The following is a 13,358-nucleotide window of genomic DNA, read 5'->3' on the forward strand; positions in this document are numbered from 1 at the left end:
ATGGTTGTACACCTGGATGCAGGTGCTACTAGATGAGGAAACAGCTGCCCCCCTCCCCCCCATCGAATAATTTCCCCTATACCAAGGTAACTGACACATCCTTTGTTTATTACGAATTGAAACAAAATTTTCTACCGAGAGTGTACTCCCCTCCACGACGCCCCCCATTATCATTTAAATACGTCATACTGTAGTAGCGAGGAAAGCAAAAACTCTTGGGCTGCTTCTAAATTTAGGAGGAAGTATTGATTTTACAATTTAGACCCCTCCCAAAGAAAAAATAAACCAAGCCAAATGTACTTTACTTTGATAAAGTGCCCACTGTACATGGCCATTTAGTTCAATGCACAGACAGTGTGCGATATGACATTTTTTTTTTTTTCTACCTTTATCGAGAATGAATAATAAAGGGGCCTTTGTATTAACGATCAAGTGAGAAACGCGAGGATACGAAATTCAATTACAATTTTTCTCTTATAACTCTTTACCATAGCGTCTTTCGTATGTTTTATACCAATTTACCAATCATTTATTTGATCACCATTTTTCACAGTATTAGACCGTCCATGACTTGAAAAATTAGCACTTTAGCTAAATTCGTGCATATTCACAAAATGGACCCCATGAGCTAGTCAAAATGCTTCGAGTCACTAAAGTTTTGTATTTAAACCTGGACTGTGGAAAAAGTATGGCTAATGAAAAATAGAAGCTTGAATACAAAAATCTTAAGACAAGCCAGAAAGAAAACTTATGCTCTGCGTATTATAATGCGCTACAATTGTGATGCAGATTTGAAGCTTAAGAGTCGTTAGTTAATATAACAACGTAAGAGCAGGACTGTTTAGCGCGAGGACTGACGACAGTTTTCATCTGCAGAATATATAAGAAAGCCTGTTTAAAATGGCTGATGGATAAGAACCTGCAGTTAGACCAACGCAAAAAGGAGAAAAGCTTTATAAATTGTCGATTCCTTCCATAGACCACCTATAAACTCGACGTATTCTTACCTTGTGTGCACGCAGGGTTTGTCCCTCGCACGCAAGCGTCACGTCACAGTAAGCCTGCCGCTCTAGGAGCTGCGAGAACATGGTCTGTAGGTTGCTGTGATGATATTTCCATCGTAGACAATATTGTTGAGGGAACATGTTGCCGTTGGATGCTGATGCTGACGCTGACGCTGAACCGCCTCGTTGTTGCAGCATGCGCAAGCTGGGCACCACTTCTCCTCCCTTCCCTCCGTAGTTCACCGTCTCGTCGCCTTCCTCTGCCCCAGTCACTGTGCAAAAAAAGAACATGTCATTGTTAAGAATACTGTTCTGGTTTAAGTTTTCAATGGCTTTTTTTCCCCCTCTTCCTCTATCTGTCTGCGTTAATGACGATTCCTTTCTATTTTTACATGATCTGCGTGAGGTGAAACCTACCAGTGCCCTCGTCGCCTTCCTCGTCAAGGTACGACCAGTCGCTTATTTGATGTTCGAATTCGAACCTGTCCGAGTCTTCGAACTCGTCGATTTCTTGAATATCCTCTGCCTCGAATAGCTCCTCCAAATCTCCTTTTAGCCACAGTGAATCTCCTCCGTAATTGCTGCTGTTAGATTTCGCACTACCGTCTTCTTTACCGTCAAGCTTTTGTCGAACCACCAATTTATTTTCCTATAAAATAGAATCAAAACAGGTTTTTTTTTAATTTACTTCTCGCAGGCTTGGATAATGTGAAACATTACAACCATTTTAATTTTTATGCTATCCGATGTTGGAAGCAGACATTCTTATTGAAATTATATATTTTTATTAGTATTAAGTAGAAATTAATGATGATTCAAGAATTTTTTTTACTATTATTCGTTGCTACTATCAATCAGTGGAGTCACTGTCATTGATGATGGTTTCCGCTAGCATTCGTGGCAACAAACATGGTATCCCTGTGTGATGCAACGTTAAAATACATTATTATAATACAGTAAGTAACCTGAATGTGAAAGACTAGTTTTGATACGATAAACGAACGACACGTCACAGTATATAACATATATCAATGAGCGACGATGTCACTTTTCTTGAATTGAAAGAGAAGGAAAAAAAAAAGAACAATAAAAAAAGAAAAACAAAAAAAAAATATGAGAATAAAATTAAACCATTAAAAACACCCGACAGAAAAATGAAAGCAGTTATTCAACGTTCAAAATAAATATGACACAACCTCTTCAAATTCTATACCGGTATGATACTCTCTGTCAGAGGAATATTTCACTGCCCGAAAGTTCTTGGCAATATATATATATATATATTTGTTTTTTTAAATTTTATTTCGTTTTCTTTCGTACCATGACTTAATAGAATTACGTTTACGTCTAATTTTTCTTTACCTCATTTTTATTTTCAAAGATATTATATACAGCTATAAGTCATAATGACACGTGATTTTTTATTTCTTGTTGACGTATCTTTCTTCATTCTTACATGCTCGATCTCTCTCTCTCTCTTCCCTCTACATATATTAACACAATTGAAGGCCGGGGATCATGAGCTTAAAATCGATACCAAGAATCTAGAAATGAGTATTAAAAACTGCTGGTTGTTAGAAATTTTGAACTACAAAGTTTGCGAAGCTAATTTTAGTACAGCCTGAGAAACGAACGTTGAAACATATTTCAGTATTTTATTTTTATTGCGTATATAGAGGTACACATACATAATCACGTTGAATGAGTGGGTACGTAAAATTTTGAATAAACAAATATACGTGTTTCGCGATTACGTAAGCAAAGGAAGAGAAAATTGTTTTTTTCCTCTCTTTTTTCTTTTTTTTTTTTTTCTTGAGCTAATTAAATTCGAATTGATATGAAAACATAACTTATTTGTTGAAACGAGAAAAAAAAGAGTAAGAAAAAAAAAACTACTACGTCGCTTCGACATACGTAAGTTGAGAAATTTTTCGCGTGATTCAAGGCTTATACAGCATCTATATTATTTTTGCTATATTTGTCTATACACACGAGATTACGATTCATACATACGTACTATGTGAAGATAATTCGTGTGGAATACAATTCATTTGAAATAAGTTTATTATTCAAATGCGTGCGAGAGAGCAGGAGAGTAAAAATTGATGAGTGATAAATTACATAAAGTTCTATTTTTATAGCATGATGAGGATTTGAAGAATATATATATATGTGTATATATGTTTTTTTTCTTCAATTTTTATACATCGCCTAACGCGAATAGTCACATAAACCGTAATTCACGCTTCCCTCCGACAAGCCTGTATATGTATGTACGTACGGTACATAAACGAGTATGTAATCTCTGTATACGCCTGTAATAACAACTGCAATGCCGAACAGTATAGTAATTATAATATCGCTGACATGGGAAGCGTATTCAAAGTTTGAAATAATCGTATAGAATTCTGATAAATCTCAGAACCGCTCCGCTTTGACGCGGCGTGTATCGAGATGTGGTTATGAATTTATTTTTATTTATTTTTACACGTTGTGTTACGTTCTTCTTACATTATAACACATGTGTACAACAACCTCGCCTGATACGTAATTACAAATAACAACAACGTATACGCTTGAAATAATATTGGCACAATATTTCTCTCTCACTCTCTCCGACATTATTTGTTGCATAAATATGTCTTTAATATAATTAAATAAGGATAAATAAATGACGGTGTGTATCGTACACTTAAAACGTACCTAATAAAATGCGGTATAAAATTGTTGAAAATCGCGAAATCGTTTCGATTTATTATCAACTGAATTATTATTATAACGTGCCGTACAGCATTGATTGTACACGATACAAATCAAAATGTGTAAAAGATGAGAAAAAAAAAAAATAAGAGACAAAGACATCTATCCACGGAAAATTGTTCAATAAATCACTGATGATAAGTTGACCCGCACAAATTTTTCCAGATACTTATCAATGTGAGAAAAAATAGTTTTTTCATATCCTGTGGAACAATCATTTCCACGTAATATACATAAATGTACATTTATTTCTCAGAATATATCGATAACAATAATGATGATGGTAATAATTTGACCGATATTGTATAGAAACATTGCGTATATACTGTATTATGTACACAGTTACCGAAAACTGAATTATCATTACACGTTGACCGACCTAAAAATCTCGACAAAAATTATTCCAAAGTTTTAAACATATCGTATAGATAAGCCTACGCAAACATCATAATATGCGTAATTGATGAAACAAAATTTCGAACTTTTATATCTCGAAGATTCGGTAGACCTGCACACACTGCACGGAATTCCGTCTAATCGTGATAAATGAATGAAAAAGAAACAAAAAATAAAAAGAAATCAAACAACAACGCAGAGATTACGTATAAATACTTCCTAATTATCTGCGTATATTATAACTACCGATTATTTTCCTTCTAATAATATCTGTCTTTGTCTCAACATAATACAGACATTAAAGGTACGCACATATGATAGATAATACTCCTAATGCAGGGTTCCTCTTTACCTCGGTAGGCGAAAATAGACATACCCACGTAGATGTACACACGTATCGTAACGACAACACCGACAAAAAAAAATAAAAAAAATAATTTGATTTTCGTCTCAACCTCTTCATCAACGCTTTGATCGAATCGCGGGATGCAAAGGACCCTGCCGCCGATTAAACCTTTGTATTGAAGTGTATATATGTGCGTATATATATATATATCGTGGCGCTGCAGCAGCAGCGTGCTGCTTTGCGTTGCTATTGACAGTAGGTGATAGAATGCCATTATTATATAGGCATTCTGATGCACCGGACCGAACCCGATACTGCACGAATTTTTCCGTTTTTCACCACTACAATTTTCCTTTTTCTTTTACGTTTTCCTTTCCCGTTATTACGCTTTATTTTGTCATTTCCTATTTTCGTTTTGTTTCTTTATACAACTGTTTTTAATCCGGCGCATGGCGCGCACACACAGTTGCCCTATTTGTTTGACACTATAAATTGACGAGTGAAATCGGCGCGCGCGCGTGCATACGTGTGTGTGAGTGCGTGCGCGCGTATAATGTTTTGTAACGTAGAGTGGTGTTTCAATATTGATATAAAATTTTATCATTCAAGAATATGTAACCATGTGACGAAAAGATACAAAATCGTTTACGCGACCGTCGTGCGCCAACTGAAATAATACCTAGAAGAAAAAAACAACAAAAAAAAAACACCACACACACACACTCGGCAAGGATAGCTGATTATTAGTTCACTTGACACGGTTGACATAGAAATTTGGAGAAAATGTGAAAAACTGTGATAAACATAATAATAATCACGTTTTTTTTTTATATAATCAACAGGTATAAGAGAGAGAGATGGAAATAGAAAAAAATCTAAGATATAAAACGCTCGAAAACAAATTTATAACCTTGGTCAAAGTATCCGATTAAATCTAAAGGCGAAAATGTACACAGCCGCAACACATTCGAACAAAGTTAGGGCTTTATCGCTCAAGTTTCTAACAGCTAAGTCACATTCGCATAGAACCAGGACAACGCCATACTATTTATTACACGCGTGTGTAGCTTGTGCATCAGCATCAGCATCAGCATGAGCAGCACCACCAGTTAAGAGAGTGCACGGCACTAAACGACGACGTTTCGCGCACTGTTCGTTTAACATCCTGATCCATGAACGGTTGTAATATTCGAAAAAAAAAAAAAATAATGTAAAAACAAAAATACGTACATACGACACAAGCACAGTGCACAGATTCGATTTATTGTTTGCATGTGAGAGGAACACTCTTTCATTTTAAATTTACGCGCAACATGTCAAATGATTGTTAAAAGATATCGCAGTGTCGTTACGTTACGTTATCATTGAAATTATCACGATTTTTGCGTGTGTTGTGAAAAACTTACTTCTCGTCACTCCTGGCGAATGGATTTTGAAATTTGTTAATAAGGACGATGATGACAATAGTAACGATAGTAATGATAATAATGATAATAATGCAAGAGAGGCTTCTCTCCGTATCTCTCGAAGGTGCATTGACACTAGGGAAAATTAAGGAGTTATGTTATAAAACGCAACGACCTACAATGTGCTTCAATGCTACAAATGCTACACAACTACCCCCTCCATCCCTCCCTCCTTTTGGCTTTTGCCGCCGCCGCCGCCGCCGCCGTTCCGAATCCCCACACTGCAGCCCAACACCACCATGCTCAGCCCCTTCTTAAGGCCAACGTTCCCTCTCCAACGGCGGCGATGCCCCCCTGACAGTAACGTAATAAGAATTTTCAGTACCCCCAACTTCCGAAGCTTTTCTCTCTCTATATCTCTCCCCTCTCTCTTGCTCCGTCTTTTTCTCTTTCCATTTTTCGCTCTCTTTCTATCCCTCCGTCGGGCGAACGCTGACGCTGTGTACCAGAGCTCTCGAGGCCGACGTTTTTAATCGCGATGCGGATCGTGGGCGGAAGAAATTTATATATCACAGCATATTTGCCAAAGTAATTATTGTTCACAGGGTTTTCTTTTACGATCGGTTGTCCCTGTTTTCATCATTTTACTATTTTGTACCAGATTATACTTTGAAATTGTTCGCAAATGAGAAATTATTGAAGGTATGCCTGTGTGTGTATCAGGAGAGAGAGCAAGAAATAAATACATTATAACAATATAAAACACCTCGAGATCGAAATATTCAGGAGAATATCCTAATCAACGAATATTTAACGTCAGTCAAGTACACGATAAAATAACGTTCTGACTGTTGCGCGTAATTCGATCTACAGTCGAAAATTCATTATCAATTTATTCTCATTTTAAATTGAGAACATGATATTTTTTTTTGACAAATTTTCAACACCGTAAGTCAGTCCCTTAACGTGTTATAAGCTTGCCGTCTAGCGTCACGGTTCAAAGCGCAGCACTCTGGTTATACAGACACGTACATACACACACCCACACGCAAACGTACAGCGGTGTAAGTAACTTGGAATAAAATCACGTGACGGAAAATTACTCCAAAAGTCAAGTCACCGTGTATACAAGTGTTGGTATATTATAATGTACAAGTGTATAGGCGGAGGCTGGGTTGCTTGTGACGTCATTCTTCCTTTACGGCTTTTCATAGAAATTTCGAATTTTCAGTAACGATTTCAGGCCTGCTGCAGTCTCGGTTATTCGCAGACGGATGTCTGGCTATATGTCGCATAGGTACATACACGATATATACATATGTGTGTGTGTGTGTGTGTGTGTGTGTTTATATACATAGGTATATATACATGGTATATGCCTCTCTTTATTTCTTTCATTCTCTCTGTGGATGCGCGCGCATTGAAAAGATTCCATTGTTACGAGTATAAGAAATAAAGAGAAAGAGAAAGAGATGAAGAGAAAGAAATTACATTATATACTTTATACGTAACATATTTTTATGTATTTTGTGTACGTTACTAGTGCAGTAATACATCCATCCATCCATCCATCCATCCATCCATCCAACCACCCACCCACCCACACACACGCACACACACGGTAAGACGGTGAAAGATTAACGCGGCCATATTGGACTTAATGTAACATAAGAAACATCTGTTTATAAAGACCCTCTAAATACATGATAAACATGACGTCAACGTGAGCGGGACGCGCGCGGTTTTGTATTATATGGTGACAATATGATGACTCGCATTGCTGAGAGAATTTGATGAACGAAGCTAAAACGAAGCGTCGAGAGAAGGCCAAGGGGCATTAATGGAAATAAAAATTGGAAAAAAAGAAATAATAATAATAATAATAATAAAAGAAAACACCGTGTAAAATCGGTGTCCCGTTTCTTTATTATAATTTATATCCGCGAATACTCTAACGCCGTTGCGAAATTTCGAATCGTCAGAATTACCCCCCCCCCCATATATATGCATTATTATGTGTATACGTATTACACAGCTGCATTGCTTGGAGTAGTATGGATACTGCTGCAGCGGCGGTAGCGCGTTATTATTATATATTATACTGCTCGATTCATTCCTCGTGCTTTCTCTCGCCCCTTCTAAAAAGCCCTCTTCCTCTCCTCGCCTCTCCTCTCCGCTCCTCTCCTCTTCTCTTCTCTTCAATAAGTATTCACCGAGCAGCAACCATCCGACAGAGCTTGCTCGTTGCAGTAGGATAAAGGTTCACATGCAGACAATTCTCAAACGGCACGAGTAGATTTATATCTATGTACGTATATATACGCACGTATAAAACACACGCACAACATCGCGTCTATACCGGGTTCAATCTTGCCTCGGCATTCTAAACTAATTTAATTTCACCGTTAACGATCATTTCACAACTTGTTACAACCCCGCGTTGTTTATAAAATTACTACGTTTGTGCAGATTTCTGCTTCCACGTGACGGGTCGACGCTTCGAGTGTAAAATAACAAAGAGAGAAAGATAGAAAGTAATATCTTGCGACAAGATTGTCTTCTCACCCCATATCGCTGCATAATTATTATACGATTTAGCTCCAAGACGTACCTACAACAACATCCTCGGGTGAAAAAAATGAGAAAATGCAAGGCCCTGATCAAAGTGCATACGGTAGTGCAGCTGCGGCTTGCATTCCCCTCCGACGCCTTGACTCTCCGGCTCGTCGTACCCCGCTGCATGCAGGGGACCGTAGACAACCGGTTCCACTGCACAGTATTCACCCGCTTTTTGAGAAAAAATTGAACCCGTTTGTAAAACGAAAAAAGCTCTCTCTCTCTCTAGTCCCACTCCCCCCCTCCCTTTTTCCCTCCCCTCGTCGTTCCTTCATCGGTTTCTTTCTCTGGATCTCCTCTCCGCGGACTTGAGAGCTTGGGAACCACGAGACGACGGCGACGGCGACGACACGACGACGACGTGCCACGGAGGCGACCCGCGCGTCTCTATAACACGCGTATAGGTATACCAAGAGAGAGATGGAAAGAGAAAAGGTGAGAGAGAGAGAGAGAGAGAAAGAGAGAGAGTGCAGTGCACCTCTCCGTCGAGAATCGAGGTATCTCTCTTTTACCTTCTCTCTTTCTCTTCCTTCCTCGCCGTCCCGGTCGTTCTCTCCTTTCTTCTCTCGCTCTCTCTCTCTCTCTGTCTCTATCTTTCTTTTTCCCGGCCGCACACATTACTGCACATAACTATACACACACGCGCGCGCACATAGCGTATGTACCTAGTATTCTCTTCTTGGCTCGGCAATGCTCTAGGAGTGAGAGGCGTATTGAGCATCCCTTCAGTGCACCCAGTGCAGTGCACGGACCCTATAATAATACAACGACCGCATAATGCGCGTATTCGAAACGATTGTAACTCGGCGCAGCGAATACTCCACAACATTTATGTGATCAACAGCTATAATAAACTATATCAAATCCTCTATATTTTTCGATACCGACGAATTCGACGATACTGTATTTTTATAAGGATCCTTTTTTTTCTCTCTATTACTCGTCTTGTATTATTAACCACGAAGAGAAGAAAATGGCCAAGTTTACCGAAAACACCAGGAATAGAGGAACGCGACAGATTTTTTGATAATACTTCGTAAAATGCAGAATTTACTCTATAAACAGTGAATACCACTGTATGCAGAGTAAAATCTGCCACATTTATAGTAGAAAATATCACTGACCAAAGTATTTTTTAACCAAAACCCGTGACGTGCCCCGTCTTCCTTGAGCTTTGAATAAAATCTACTCCATTTTCTTTTCTCCGCGTATTACGAACTTGGAATGAAATTGGAAAAAAAAAAAAAAAAAAAATGCGCGCGCATGCAGCGAGCTTATTATTATTATTTATTATCATTATTATTATTATATCCTTCGCGTCGGTGGTGCACGTTTATCACGGTTATTGATTTTCGAATCGTTTCACAAAATTTGCATAATATATGTATACCCAAGGTGGGGCAGAGAGTTGGTGGGGGAAAATTTGAACCGTCATGGCGGCCGCGACTGCCCGTTTCAAACTTGGCACAAAGTTCACCAACTCAAAAGCCTACCCATCCCGCTCCCAATTCACCCTCGCACCCCTCCTTCGGTGCAATCCCCGACGCCCACCCCCCGCCCGCCACCGGCCCCTTTCTTTTCCACCCCCTTTTCGCCCGCAATCTTTTTCCTCCCCTCCTTTCTCCGTCCATCGTCTTACGTTGATTTTGGCTGCCATAAAATGGCAAGGCGGTCGCCTGCCATACCTAAACGTGTGTATGTGTGTGTATAATGGGTACATGTTATAACGTATAAATTCCGCCCCCCTCCCTGCCCGGTTATGTATAATATTTATAGGTATATATCGACAAGAAACGGGGATTAGGTACCTGTGACCTCGATGTTCGATTGTGAGTTTCCAGGGTTCGAAGAATGACTGACAATGGCTGACAATATTATTTATCGGGAAATATGAAGGGACGTGTAATAGTATGACGGGGATGTAATCGCGAATCGTAGGTATGTTTTTTCAACGAAGATTTTTGGCGAAACAACGAGTTTAAATAATTGTCTAGTATCGAAATGTGGATATCCGCAACACCGAAACATATCGAGCACAAACATGGCGGTTTGGGTATTTGTACAGTTTGTATATATATATACACCTCTAAGGTACCGATATTCACGACGATCAAACAAGTGTACCAGGAAACGGCGAGTATTCAACAACATAAATTGTTAATGCGCACAGTGGGTGAGTACACATTGTATTGCGGGAAATAGATGACGCGGTGGGTATATTTGTGATATCACTAATTGATGTCACCGTCGGAGGAGAGACAAGAATCTGCGTTTCAGAAAAATCGTCAAATTTCCAGTTTGAATAACGCGTATATTACAAATTCATTGGCGTATTCGCTTGTGCGCATGACCATGTAAAAATGTAAAACGAAACGAAAAATTGGAAGGAATCGTGACGGTGGTCCCCCTCCATGTCACGAAAATTTAGCCAGAAGCAGTTACCGGGAAAGTCCATTCTCAAATTCTTGCCGTATCACAGTTTTCTTGGTAAAAATCAATGCGCGGGGCACGTAACGAACTTTCGTTCCTGCGACTTCAGCGACTCGGAGAAGCACGATACGAAAGATGAGCAACGCAGGCGGTATAAATCCGCACCTCTCTCGAATGACGTCATAAGACCGGAGAACCTGTCCGCACGGGATTTTTGGAGATTATTTTCAAACGTCCTCGAAGAAACGAGGCACGCGCAACGGCGGATGGACCCGTTTCGCGGCATTGGAGCGAAGGTAGAGAAGAATAAAAGAAAAAAAGGAAGAAGAAAAAGCGAAAAAGGAAAATCTTATCCTGGAAATTGCGTGGGAATTTAATACGCGTTGTCGAAAAGACGGATGTAAAATGATTATTTTGAAAGAAACCTTGTTGAGGCCGATTGCGCGAGGCATCGATGTAGCTTCGTCGGGTCTTCGTAGGGCTAAATGAGGATGCAGTCGAGCCATGAATCCTCTGACCCATTCTATTCCCGCTTTTCCATCCTCGCCAAACGGATGAGCGAGGTTATTGCGCCGGGCCAATCGGAAAGCAACATCGCGAAGCTCGTTAAGTTCGAGACCGGAAAGTTGACCCGCCATTTTATTCAAACGTTGAACAAGCTCGGCCTCCTGCTGTTCGTTGAAAACACGATTGCCGGATCCCGGGGGAGTAGTTTTCTTTAGCGCGGATTCTGGGCTATCTCGCGTCTTCTTAGCGTGGCGTTCCAGGGTTGTTCGAGGTACGTGAAATTGGGTGGCAGCCCTTTTGTACCCCATCGAACCGTTAAGAACCGCTTGAATCGCCGCCTGCATCGAGACTTTGGACCACCGTTGTCGCTCCACCTTCTTTTTATAATTTCTCACCATTCTAGAAGAAATGTTTTATTTTACCTTTATTCAAAAAAATTAACGAGAAAACAAAATCGAGGCAGTGAAATATAATTAACAACAATTCAGAACGGTCGAGCAGTGAAGATAACGAGCCGGGGAGCAACGTCATCGAAGATAACGCGATTGTATGACGGGGCAAAATGGGACACCGTCCCGTTATGCCCCAGCATCGCACGCTTTTTAGGTTATGGCATCGTGACGGTGATAATACGGTGCGTGAATGCTCCTCTCGACGAGGTAAACAGAGAACGCGCGGAACGTTCAATGAATCCGTTAAAGCTACGCCTCACGCGCCGCGTACGCGTGACGGTGAAAAAGGTGGTAAGCTGGTCAATTCGAGTAGGTCTAATATCTACTTACTTTCGTACATGGGTATAGGGATCGGTCGAAAATGGCAAAACACGCGTCAAGCAATATGGCACAAAATCCAAGTATGCGACTGACGATAGTTTGGTATGTACTCGCGATCGTCGAGCGCCGGCCAGCAGCCAAGTATAGCGCGCGATAGTAGTTGGTAGTAGTCGTAGTAGATTACGGAGAGTACTGACGAACTTCACAGGAATTCCGGTAGATTGCACCACCGGCTGTCGAAATAATAGACCTCGTTTATAGTATCCCGCATGCCCGATTTTCACCGACTTGCGGAAAAACAAAAACCAACCAACCTGCGGGTCGCGTTCCTTTTCACCCCTCCTAGCTCTTCTCAAAAACCACCGAATAGAACCACCTCGGCGAGGGCTAACTGCGAAGAGTGGGGGCCGAAGGCTGGAGGGGATGTCGAAATGGGGCGGCGGGTTCGTTCCGGGTTCGTTGAAGACATTAAAGTGGCATCAAGCGAGAGAGGTTCGATATTTTTTTTTTTCTTTTTCACTTTTTTTTTCATTTTTTTTTTTTCATAATACGTATACGCGTGTACACGGTCCACCCTAATACACATGCATACATACATACGCACGCACAAAATAGCTGGTATCCAATGCGCGTGCATTCATCATTCTCGATGAAAATCGATGCCGCGAAGGGTGGAAAAACGTCTTACGCGTATAATGTAATATATATATTGTATACCTCGTATAATCTATACATATTATATGATACGGGTTGTGTATAGTATACATATTAGTATGTACTCGAAGCCGTGCGGCGTATATCTTATATAATACGGCCAAATGTTCGAAATGATAAAAATATTGCCTTATTCTCACGCTGCGCACCGCAGTCTTGTATCCTATGCTTATGATATTGTACATGTTGTTATTCCGATAGGTGTATAATATATGTGACTCCGTAATTCCAGGCCTATGTAGAAAATTTTCGAACACCTGCAGACGCGCGCTGCTCTTTTCTATCCCGAAGCGAATGTGAAATTTGGAAAGAGAAAATTTTCAAGTCTCATGCCGCTTGGGCGTTTTACTTTCTTCCGGGATATATGATATCGTACATATTGTAGAATTTCTGCACACTGTACGGT

General features: G+C 40.1%; 1 protein-coding gene across 13 annotated transcripts in view; it reads right to left on the bottom strand.

Moving 5' to 3' along the window:
* The window catches only part of LOC124221237 (uncharacterized), a 38,420-nt gene that overhangs the window by 11,009 nt on the left and 14,053 nt on the right, over positions 1–13,358 (bottom strand). For 10 of the 13 annotated variants that reach the window (XM_046631011.2, XM_046631010.2, XM_046631012.2 and 7 more), the window contains exons 2-4: positions 11,384–11,864; positions 1,422–1,653; positions 1,008–1,276 (exon numbers count right to left, since the gene is read on the bottom strand). In XM_046631011.2, coding sequence (XP_046486967.1) covers positions 1,008–1,276; positions 1,422–1,653; positions 11,384–11,864 — 982 coding nt within the window. Of the gene's footprint in view, positions 1–1,007; positions 1,277–1,421; positions 1,654–11,383; positions 11,865–12,247; positions 13,287–13,358 lie in introns of those variants that run through there. The other 3 variants (XM_046631016.2, XM_046631015.2, XM_046631014.2) reach the window with 3 other exon arrangements.

This window comes from Neodiprion pinetum, chromosome 6 (assembly GCF_021155775.2).
Source record: "Neodiprion pinetum isolate iyNeoPine1 chromosome 6, iyNeoPine1.2, whole genome shotgun sequence".
Lineage (NCBI taxonomy): Eukaryota > Metazoa > Arthropoda > Insecta > Hymenoptera > Diprionidae > Neodiprion > Neodiprion pinetum.